General features: G+C 44.5%; 1 protein-coding gene across 6 annotated transcripts in view; it reads right to left on the bottom strand.

The window, feature by feature from the left end:
* Window positions 1-12549, bottom strand: part of NPHP4 (nephrocystin 4) — a 285849-nt gene that overhangs the window by 173808 nt on the left and 99492 nt on the right. For all 6 annotated transcript variants that reach the window (XM_078873295.1, XM_078873294.1, XM_078873296.1 and 3 more), the window contains one exon: window positions 9780-9912. In XM_078873295.1, the coding sequence (XP_078729421.1) occupies window positions 9780-9912 (133 nt within the window). The remainder of the gene's footprint in view (window positions 1-9779; window positions 9913-12549) is intronic.

Raw genomic sequence — 12549 nt, forward strand, 5'->3', positions numbered from 1 at the left:
AGCCTAAAATCGGTACTAACTAAAGGGTTGAATTTCGCAGTAACCCCTAAACATATCCCAGTGGATGATATAATCGCCCAGGTCGATGTAGCCCCTCAAATGCTTGGGACACATGGCTGCAGACGTTGCTAGATCTGAAATTGCTGCTATCCTCAAAAACGCTAAGAAACCCATTAACAGCGTCAGCAAGGACGATAATTTTTAACTCTATAAATTAAAAAACAGAGATGACATTGTCATCCTCTCAGCCGACAATGGCAATACCCCTGTCATCATGGATAAACCACTTACAACAACAAAATTCAGGACCTTCTTAATGATGGCAGCTATACTAAAATCAACAGAGATCCCACCAACTGCCTAGCCACAAAAAACAACAATATCATCACTAAATCGACTTCTCTAATCGATCAGACCAAGCAGCGCTCTCTAAAACCTTCGGCTGCTAGACCACCCAGATTTTATGGCCTTCCAAAAATCCACAAAGTAGGTACCCCGCTCCATCCTATCGTCTCCACCATTAACTCACCCACCTACAAACTGGCCCGATTTCTGTCTGAGACCATGCTTCCTTTCACGGGCAAGTCCACCTCAGCTGTACTTAACTCAGCTCACTTGGTTTCTCTAATCAAGGACATCTCACTGTCTCTGGATGATTTGCTTCGATGTAATCTTTCTGTTCACCATTGTACCTGTACTTGACACCATTGCAATCATTGAAGACTTGGTCCAACAAGGACTGAATCCAGATGTACCAACTCTGGTAAGGCACTGTCTTACCAACACATACTTCACCTGGAATGGTACATTCTACAAACAAAATTAGGGTACCCCAATGGGTTCTCCCTTATCATCAGTGGTAGCGAATGTTTTCATGGAGAAATTTGAAACAGATGCCATCCAGACATCCACCCTACGATCTTTCTTGTGGAAGAGATACGTAGATGACACGTTCGTCATCTGGCCACATGGCCTGCCAGCACTGAACCAATTTCTCAACCACATAAATTCCGTACACCCATCTATCAAATTCACCATGGAAGTGGAAAATGATGGCAAGCTACCATTCCTGGATGTTTTGATCGAGAAGAGACCTGATGGCTCGTTGGGACATTTGGTCTACAGGAAAGCCACCCACACGGATGCCTATCTAAAGCCTGACTCCCACCACCATCCAGCCCAGAAGAATTCCCTCATCAAAACACTACACCATAGGGCCCGTTGCATCTCCGACCAGCACCACCTAGCAAGTGAGTTTGAGCACGAACACAAAGCCCTCAGGATGAACGGATACTCGGACCGTACAATCCAGCCATGGGGAGACAACCTTCTGAGGAGCCAACCAAAACCATCACATTGCCATACATAACAGACGTTACCAAAAATATTTCCAAAATCTTGAACAAACACAGGATCCAGGTTCGTTTCAACACAGTACACAAAATCCGTGATCTAATCCCATCTGTAAAGGATGTGATTCCTGCCATGCACTACCCTGGTGTCTACAAACTGAGTTGTGGTTGCGGCAGCAGTTACATTGGGGAAACGAAACGACATATCTCGGACCGTGTTCGTGAACAAAAGGTAGATCTGTGACACGGTAGGACCAATACATCGGCCATTGCCGATCATTGTTTTAACGCTGTGGGCTCACACGAAATTGATTTTTCCAAGACGGAGGTACTCTGCAAACCTACCGGCTACCTTCAGAGATTTGTTCATGAACCCATCCAGATATATAAACACAGACACAACTTCAACCGAGATGATGGGTACAATCTGAGCAACCATTGGAAGGACATTATTAACCAGGTAAAGTCTTAACCGACTGATGTTTCCATCCTACCTGCATATGTCAGCTGTTATTTCATGCTAATCTCTCACAATAACATAGCCACTTCCGTGCCCAGTTACATGCTAATTTCTCACTTTAACATCATGCTAATCTCTCACATTAACATAGCAACTTCTGTACCCAGTTACATGCTAATTTCTCACATTAACATCACTAGACCCAGCCACTTCTTTATGACCCTTGGGCTACACCCGTTTCAAACCTTTTAAAACAGTCTGCATCAGCAGCAGATCATGCTTTCCCACCTGATGACGGACGCTTGTGTTGTGTCCGAAACGTCGTGATCTATTTTATTTTATACCTACGTGACTTTACCGAAAGATCCAAAGAGCATTATAATCATTATTACCATATTTGGTAATAAATTGCAAATAATATATTTTTGTGATTCTTAAATTATTCGAATGACTATATTATTATTTATGTAGAGCATTGCAACTATTTTACTTCTATTTATAATTACTGAATAAATAATTATCACTGTAGTTTGCGAGTACTCGTTGGATTTATCACAATATTATTTTGGATGACCTTGCAATGTCCTGGCGCTTTGCGATTCCAGCAGCAATAATTAAAAAATACAACGGTAAAGAATAAAACTTGAATGATGACTGCAATTAATCCATGAATATGCAAACAGTAACCATACACCGACGACAGAAAAAATGCCGTCAACTTCCGTTTTATGTCGACGTTAATGATGTACGCTGTCACTTTCCATCTTTGAAGCCTGTGTTTGATCAATTAACCTCCCTGCATTCGGCTCGGCTCGTGTTTTATAAACGGTGCTCTTTTTTGGGGCGTTTATTTGCCACAGCCGAATGGGTGGCAGTGGCTTCTTGCTCCGTGCCAACAAAGGCCGCTGAGGCTTTCGGTTGCCAACGGTGGCCAGCGGACCGGTGGGAACAATCCCTCTCTCCCCAAGAAGGCTCCCCTTATCGCCGCGGTCACGGAGACGCGAGGTCTAATGCTCGGGCCGCACGGCATCTCGGAAGCCGTCGTTTTTCACCGCAGCCTGGTTTATAAAAAAAAAAAAGCAAATTTGTGCAAGATGAGAAGCATTCCTTCCAAATTTGTGCCAGGGCTTAATAGAAAAAAGTAATTAAGTGACCTCCAAATAACCCACCACCTTTTGTCGCTAATTGTTCATTCAGGGCCAATTTAATGGCATGTGGTTATCGTAAACCAACAAGTAAAAACATGGGTTGTGTTTTTTTTACAATCTCTTGCTAGTGAATGATTTTTGATCATTAATTCAGCTGGTGGAAAGTAATAAAGGACAAGACATTCACGTGAAACTCGGGACGCTTCGAAATTATTATTTTCTCCCTTTGCTGGCAACAAAACACGAGAAAAAAATGCAGGGCTATTCATTCATGCAATTATTTACGTCAGAAATTAAGCAAATGCAAACCCTCAGAAGGACAAATCATTATTAATGATCTTACGTTGAATTTTTCCTGTGACTAACATATTCGTGTGCTGTTTATTCCACTCTTCCACTTCACATAAAACATGTGTTGAGACGCAAAAAAGCCCCACACATTAAAAAGAACAAAGTGTGCACTGTAACGTGTAACAGTGAAAACAATAATCCCACGAAGATCGCGCGTATGTCTGCTAGCAAGCGCATAATTAAGGCTGCTATCGGGAACTTTCCGTGATCATTAGTTAACACTGTTAAAGAAAATTGTACTTGTTTTTTGTTTTGGTAAATCAATCGAGGGGAAGCTCAGAGCATGTTTCAGATACCAAATCGCACACTACTGTTGCGCAATGTTACACAATCAACGCACGTTGCTGAGATCGTACCGTAGTGCACGTGCACAGTGACGGGCGTTCGTTACCATTCACGCGAAAGGCACTATTCACCGGTCATTTAATGAATATTGTTAAAGCAGTTAACCCACCTGTCGATCCAATAAATTATCGTGGTTCACGGTCATTATTCGATTTAAGAATGTTTTTTTTTTTACGATCCGGTGATTGGTAGCGCATCTTGTGAACCAGCTACACACAACGTATATAATTTTACGAATATTGATTCAAACGCACTGGATCCTATGTACTTATTGTGATCGTCATAAATCAATCAATGTCCTGTTGCTGCGGGCGAATATAAATTATTTAAGCAATTAATTTGGACTCTTACGCTCACTATACATTCATAAAATAATGTTAAGCAGAGTATTGTATTTACAATTTATGCAAATGATATGACAGTTATTTGGTAGATTAATTCAAAGTAGCACGGTGGTAACAGTGGTAAAATTCGTGCCTCGTAACAAGAAGATCCTGGGTTCGATTCCTCACACTGGCACCTTTCGTTGGGGAATGTCCATGTTCTCCCCCCTATAACAATAGCTTTTACCATTTCTGCCAATAAAACAGTTGCGCTAAGATGTTAAAACACCAAACTGATACCTTTTGCAAAGGAATCATGTCTGCATTAACCACACATACTTGTGGTCAACATGCAAACAACAAAACATTACCTGCTAGTAATGTGGTGATACATTGTCTTTGAAACTCTTGCCAGTATCAACATATCCTGGCGAGAGATCCCTTGATGTAGCTGCTAAACCCTGAGCTCTCAATATCCTGGCAGTGGCATTGTCCTTGTGCTGTTCTTTATTTAGCGTCCTCTGGCCTAACACTGTTTGAGACTACGCTCTAAGGAAAGCTGTCTCTGGTGTGGAGCAATCAGTTTCAAAGGCAATGCCTCGTATACTACCAGCAGAGGTGGGACAAAGTCATTGTTATGCAAGTCCAAGTCGAGTCGCAAGTCATCAAATTCATGACTCGAGTCTGACTCGAGTCCAAGTCACATGACTCGAGTCCACATCTCATAGGTGGGACAAAGTCATTGTTATGCAAGTCCAAGTCGAGTCGCAAGTCATCAAATTCATGACTCGAGTCTGACTCGAGTCCAAGTCACATGACTCGAGTCCACACCTCTGACTACCAGAGCACAGTTGTTGTGTTTGCATGTTCACCACAAGTATATGTGGTTAATGCAGACATATGATTCCTTGCAAAAGGTTTCAGTTTGGTGTTTCGACATCTTAGCGCAACTGTTTTATTGCCAGAAAAGGTTAAAGCTATTCTTATTTCGATTTAAAGCTTTCGTGACTGCAAGGATTCATCTTCTTGGTTCTTTCGGTAAAGTCACGTAGAAGGGAAATAATAAAATAATATAAAACAACATTATTTTATTATTTCCCTTCTACGTGACCTTACCGAAAAAACCAAGAATATAATATATGCTGTCTTTCCGACAGAGCTGTTCTTCACCTGAGGACGGCTGCTTGCGTTGTGGCCAAAACGTCGTGAGAATTATATTATTATGTTTTATTTTTATTATTTTATTATTTCCCTTCTACGTGACTTTACCGAAAGAACCAAGAAGCTATTCTTATATTTTGATTCAGGCAAGAGAGGTCCCATGATGTTCTCCCCCCTGTTTTGCTTTGGTTTTCCCTCTGGGTTCTCTCGTTTCTTCCCACAGCTAAAAACAAACGAAAAAAATCATGACATACAATGCAACTGGTATTGGGGCCAAACACCTACCAATTACTCAATTTGCGATTACGTGCAGCAACATCGCCCCATAATGAGAAAACTTTGCAAGATCCTCCCCGCTAAAGAAAAATTAGGCTTTCCTGGGTAAACAAGTGCCGTCGGAATAATAATACCAACATAGTCGTAGAGTTGTAAGTACCTGAAGATCGAGTCTCAGGCTGCACTGACAGAAAACATGAAGAACAATACAAAACAAGGCGGGGGGGGCGGGGGGTAAGAGAACAAAACGAAGAGTCGCCGAGGCTGGTGAGCGGCTGAGAATCAAGCAGCTGTAAATGTGCAAGGCATTGTGGGTTTTCTCATGATGCTTATGGGCTTACATTGAGACATCTCGGCTTCAGTGTCTGTATTAACTGATAAAAAGCACGCAAGGCACACAACGGGATCGCCCACTGTGAACAACTCGGCACGATGAGCACCTCTTCATCGCGACCCTTCGCCGCGAGCGTTCTTATTGCACAGTTGCACTTAACGTGGCCCCTCCACCGCTAATAATGTGCCTTGAGAAAGTTCTGTTACCTTGCCGCGAAACGGTACAACTTACGCGTTTCCATGTAAAACGCTAATAAGAGCTGGTAAATCGCACAGCGCTCCTTCGCTGTATACGAGGCTCGTTAAACCGTGGCGTTGGGCTACGATGGGCGAGAGTGTTTTACAAGTGTGCGCGCGCGTGCGTTTACTCACACGCGATCGAAGCATCGATCAGCGAGCGCGGTGGCATTGTGGTTAGCACGTATGGCTACGCTCTCCGCTCACCCACGTTGTACTTCCAAACACAATGCGATCGTACAATAACATTTACATTTAAGTTGGCATCCAAATGCAAACCACATCTCCAGAAACTTCGCGGGGAAACGTTGAATACAAATGAGTCTTCAGCCTCTGGTGTGGGCCTCCATCGTGTTAGCGTAGCTTTAAATGAGCAACCGGTGTGCTTGTCAATATAAGGAATGGGGGGAGACAAAGGTGGCCGGGTGTGAATGGTGGTGAAGGACACATTGCTCCCTCGTGCGTTGCGCAGGTCAGATCTGGTGCTCAATGTTAGTCACTGCTCCCTTTAGTATTTGCAGAGTTAATGAGACATCTTTAGTCTTTGCTTTCCAAGCGTGTATCGGTAGCATTGTGGTGAACACACTGCGCCACAAATCAAGGAGAGCCGGGGCTCTATCCCGTCTCCCAAACTGCATCGGTGATTAATTTCTTCTTAAACAACCAGAGTAGTAGCAGACCAAGCGTCAACGGAGTCTTAAAATATTTTCAGGAGGCCTGCTTGGGATGTTTGGTCAATTCTTTAGATTAAACGTTTATTGCATGCGGAAGGATATAAGGTCATCGGAGGATAAAGACACGCACACAAGGGGATAGCACTCAAAACGCCACAATAAAGGATTTTGGGTTAGATCGCATAAATATAAACGTGTCATTAAACCCGCCACCACCCGACAGCCAATTAGTTGAGGTTTGTCACGTCAACAAAACGTGCCAATTAGTTACTAGTTCAGCACACCGGTGTGTTGGACAGTAAACCCACAACATTTGAGGACGACGTTTTTCTGGTAATTATAAGCAGCCTGAGCAGGCGACAGACAGAATTGTGGAGAAATCCTCCCGTCGCGAAAGCGTATGTGTTAAACTCAAAACTCCGCAAGGCAGGTCAGACACTCTCTGTATTGTTCCAACACACACGGATGTCCCACCAGTATGATGTCATCTGCAAGAGACACCAACCTTACCTTCAAAGAATAATCGTTAGCGTCGTTTCGGATGATATGAGTAACAACGTAAATCAGCAGACAAAAACATCCCCTTCATTCATCTGTAACTTTCAATAAAAAAAAAACATTATTCGTGAGTGTATCAATTCAGCAGCTTTGATTCAACACAAGCAAACGGCGCACCGGTTTCAACACACATCGTCTCATCAGCAGTGTCAGGCTTCTAGATTTGAAGCTTTCGTGACTGCAAGGATTCATACTCTTTGGTTTTTTCGGTAAAGTCACGTAGGTAAAAGGTAGTGTCAGGCTTGCTTGAAGCGATGCCGGTGATCTGCCAGATGCTATCGGCAAAGACCCTCATGTGCCACCTATACATCAAGCAAACCTGGCCTGGTGATCTTGTAGGTCAAGTCAGGTCAGGTCACCCTATGAAGAGCGCTTAGCGCAGTGTGTCAACATCACAACCTGGGCGATTGCAGTGCTGACACCGGGACTGTCCTCTTGCATCCCAGCGAACGCACTCGAGGAATGTTTTTGGCTCCTTGTGCAAAAGCATTGATTTGCAGTGAAGCCATGAGACAAAAATCACGTAGTAATATTATTATTATTACTACGAACACAAAGAACCATTATTGTAAACGTGGTTATAACCTGTCTATTTAGTCTACGTTTATATTTCGGAAAGAAAATTGGAAAAATTGGAGGGCTTTAGCGATCAACACCATTTCGCTGAAGAGATCATTAAAATTTCCCCACTTTGCCATCAGTGGTCACAACAAAGGGGGATGGCTCCAGAGTGTTGTAAAAAGAGTTAATGGGGGGGGGGCCTTTGACAACACCGCCACTTTACAAGAGTACTTACTCCCAGCCCATGAGAGGCTTTACAAATCCAAGCGCGCCATTTCCCCTAACCCAAGCTTTTTAACCTTGACAAATCGCGTTTAAGAAAAATATGACAATGAGATCCACGGTTAATTGCGAGCGCACCGCCGGCGCACGCGCCAACGCCAACGGCCAGCGTTGGCGTTGCGTCGTGCAATTAATGTGCAGGTTCCCCACCCGCCCCTACCCCCCCAAACCCCTCCCACCACCAGCGTGCAGCACAAACGGACTGCTCGCCGTGCTGCGATCGATACGCCCTCGGGTAAAGTGACGCACGCGCGCCACGCGGCGCCGTGCACGACGAGCATCATCACATCGCTCTCGATTCCGAAACGCCGTACGCCAACGGGCAATTTCGTTGTTGTCGATGCACTGCTTGCTGGATGAGCGTCTCCCCGCGCAGCGCGGGCTACTTGATCATACTTCGCCACGCTGGGCAGTGCGGGTTGGCGAAGGCGGGGAAGCATAAATGTGGGAGCGGAATACGATGCAGCGATGGATTTTGCTGCACCGCCTTCTACTGTTTGCACCTTTGAACATGAAATATATACGATTACTGAGGCATTTATACAATCCACGGTGTGCAAATGAATACTACTTTCATGTGAATATACAAATAACTTTGCACTGCACGACTCACGTGCCGGCACTGTGATGTAAGGTGTGTTTGGATTCCTCGTGCATCATTAAATGGAACAACTGAATTCTATGCCGAGATAAATAACCATCCCCAACACGGTGATACTCAACAGGACGAGGAACAATCTCCAAAGAGCCCACGCGTCAGAAGTAACTCCACGAACTTCCCTCCCCTCCGGTGAGCTGGAAGATTCTGGGTCAAATCTCCGTGTCACGGAGGCATCAATTATATTATTGCGTATTTTTGCATCAGGGAGCGTCTTTAGTTCACCGTGACGTACGGATCATAAATGTGGACAGTGCCATGGAAAATGTAACAAGAGGCTGAAACGAAGTTCGCAGAAGCGGCGGGAGAACTGCTCGGAATTACGTGGAGCATAAATGTGACCACAGGGACCAGGGAACATGTGAGACTTACAGAAACTCGTGGGTGGAAGTTGGGGTGGGGGGGGGGGCAATGCCCACCAAACTGGACACCTTTATGAATTTATTTTCAGGAGTTTACAATTAAGATGAAAAATAAGTAAATAAATTATATGCACTCGTGATTCCTAATGTGAGAGACAAAGCCAACCCCCTTTCCCCAAAAATATAGAGGTCAAACTCTGCCTATGCAGAAACCATATCGACTCATGAAGAGTGGGATTGTAGTAGGGAACGCGTCAGTGCTACCCAGAGGATCTGGACATCTGTAAAAAATAGCTCTACAGTTCATCGGATTCCTCCGGTATAAATAAATATTCTGTTTATGATTCTATATCTCTGGGAAGGAGGTGATGGCGAAGGGCAAGACTGCTGATGGAACAATTAGCCAAAGGAGAAAACTTGCCCAAGAGGATGACCAACGTGGAGATGGTGCGATGAGGTCCATACATGGTACAGTTTTGAGATGCATTGTGCCATCCCAGGACCTACAGGGATGGTGACAGCATGCAGAGGACTTCATCCAGTAGTCTATAGACAATGGCTGCTGATGATGCGCTCTACCACATCGTGAAATACGACATACAACGTAAGAGATGTGAAGACATTATTTGTCTTCGCCGTCACGTACACATTCACACGTGCCAATGAACGGCACGGATTGGGGCAAGGCGGCTCCTCACCTTGCCATCGGCGTAGTTGAAGGGCGCAGACAGGACGTACTCCAGCCGGAAGACGATGGCAAAACCAGGAGTGTTCACCATCTCCGGCAGCCTCACTTGGCTGCGCAGTGTCAAGCCGGACGCGCCTGCGATTCTACGCACACGCACACGTTGGTGTTACTCAGCCGTTCCGTCTCAATGAAAACCACCATGCCGTCACAATCTGTTGAAGAGTCATAGTGTTTGAGAGAGGGATGAATGCGCCCCACGGTGCAATGGTTAGCATGCTGGACTTGCAATCAAGGAGGTTTGCGGTTCGGTTTTATCTCATGGCTCTGGCAGTTGAAACAATGGCGCAACGTTTAATAAATGCCCCCCAAACGCCTCTGTCCACTCATAAACATTAAACTATTAAACTATTTAATTCGAAACTAGTTTTTATGTCACCAGGTAAGGCCCACTGAGCTGTATAGCTCTTTTTCAGAAGCGACCTAGCCACAAATTATAGCCCAACGAAGTGGCTTATCACGTGGAAATGTCTACTCTAAAAGCCTGTTGATTCTAAATGTGGACGGAAAAACCGGAGGAACAGGATAAAAATCCAAACAACCACAGGAAGAACATGCAAACTACTCCAATAATTCATAATCAACGTTTTTGGGTTTAGATCGCGTTATTTATAAATGTGTCGTAACCCTCCACCACCCGACACGGCCAATCAGTAAAAAGTGTCACGTTGACAAAAGACAAATAGTTCACTGCTTTAGCCCACCGGTGTGTTGAAGCGTGAAACCACAACATTTACAATTTTTGAGTACGACATGTCGCTGGTAATTGCATCCAGCATCATCGGGCAATTCGCCAGAATGGTGAGGCTCTGCTCTGGCTCCCGGTCTTATATAATAATACAGGCGTCAGGGTCAGGATCGAATCCACGTCCTCCTGCATACCAGGCAAGGGAGGTAACATCTCGCCACCGTGGCGCCCCTATAACAAACTGGTTCAGGAAAGTTAGTCTGTGATCAGCAGGTGACGTGTGGTGGGGTAAATCGTCGGTTCTCCCACCTCTTTCAAGATGCATGTCCAGTGTGGAAAGAGAATAGACCACCTACCCTCCAGAGAAGCTCTCTGGCTCAGGGTTTGGAACAGCTATATACTTAAGAATTTTTTCTAAGATTTTTTTATATATATAGAAAGTATATACTCTAGACTTTTTATGAAAGAGTATTTTATTTTTATTTCACGTGGAAGGAAACCGGGGTTAATCGCACATACGGAAAAAAAACTAAATCAAAATCATTTCGCTGCCCTGATGAATAATCTACCAACCCACCCCATCTAAAGTATTGGTGGGCATGTATATGATGCGCAACCTTTGTTTGAGACACAGCGAGGAGACCTGTTCTATATCATCCCTGTGGCTGTTCTCAGCCAAGGCATGCTGCACGTTCTGCTGTGTTCTAATCAAGGGGTAGCGTTTATCTTCGTATCTGTCACCAGTGGCTAAATACAGCAGCGTCTTTTGAATTCCACACGAAAAGTTCACAAAGCTACGACTATGTACTTCCACCTACACACTTCAGCTCATCGCACTGGAAGGTATGCATATCATGCAGCTCATGATTCTCATTCATGCATGATCCACTAAGCGTTCGATCGTCTCTATTGCGGGAGTATTCCACTAAGTCGATTACTTGGGACCCTTTATGAATGCCAGCAACCCTACATCCTCCCTCTCGAAGGCAAGAAGCCCCCATTTGAGCAACGCCCAGCGAGATGCGGCTCATGATGCTGGCGATGGCGTCACCGAGCCCTCGGCCAATCTCTTGCCGGGCAGTGGCACACCTGGGTGCAGAGGTGAGACTCTGAGGCTTCTTCTTGGTTCTTTCGGTAAAGTCACATAGAAGGGAAGTAATAAAATAATAAAAATAAAACATAATAAAATAATTCTCCCGACAGACCTGGTCTTCACCTGAGGACGGCTGCTTGCGTTGTAGCCGAAACGTCGTGAGAATTATTTTATGATGTTTTATTTTTGTTATTTTATTACCTCCCTTCTACGTGAATTTACCGAAAGAACCAAGAAGATGAATCCCTGCAGTCACGAAAGCTTTAAATCGAAACTCTGAAGCTTGTCAAGGCTCGTTTTACCCAGCAAAGCCTCACCGAGTCTCATGAATCTTTTTCAGGAGGATCCTGTCAATTTTTTCGCAGTAGGGGGGCAATGTTGCTGTTGTTTGTAATCCCAAATGAGCAACATGCAAATCATTGTTCAGTACCGAGATGTTTTGGCCAATGCCAGTTACACTAAATACAACAATAGGTGTTACCCTCTCTGGCAATAAAGCAGTTGTGTTAAGATGTTAAAACACCAAACAAAATCCTTTTTCAAGGAATCCTGTCTGAACTAACCACACGTACTTGTGGTGAACATGCGAACAAAAAAACATACTCTGATAATAGATGCATTGCCTTTTAAACTGATTGGTCCACACCAGAGACAGCTTTCTTGAGAGCCTCGTCTCAAGCAGTGTGAGACCAGAAAACGCCAAAATGCGAACAGCACAAAGACAACGCCACTATCAGGGCATTCATAGCTCGGGGTGAGCAGCTACAATATGGGACCTTCAATGCCAGTTACACTGTGTGTGTGTGTGTTTTAAGCTATGGAAGGAAACCAGAGAACCCGGAAGAAATCTTGCAGAATAAGGGGAGAACATACAAAGCTCTATGTAGAAAGGTGCCCGAGGCCAGAATCGAACCCAGGGTCTTCTTGCTCCGAGGCACTGCG

This window comes from Lampetra fluviatilis, chromosome 36, assembly GCF_964198595.1.
Source record: "Lampetra fluviatilis chromosome 36, kcLamFluv1.1, whole genome shotgun sequence".
Lineage (NCBI taxonomy): Eukaryota > Metazoa > Chordata > Hyperoartia > Petromyzontiformes > Petromyzontidae > Lampetra > Lampetra fluviatilis.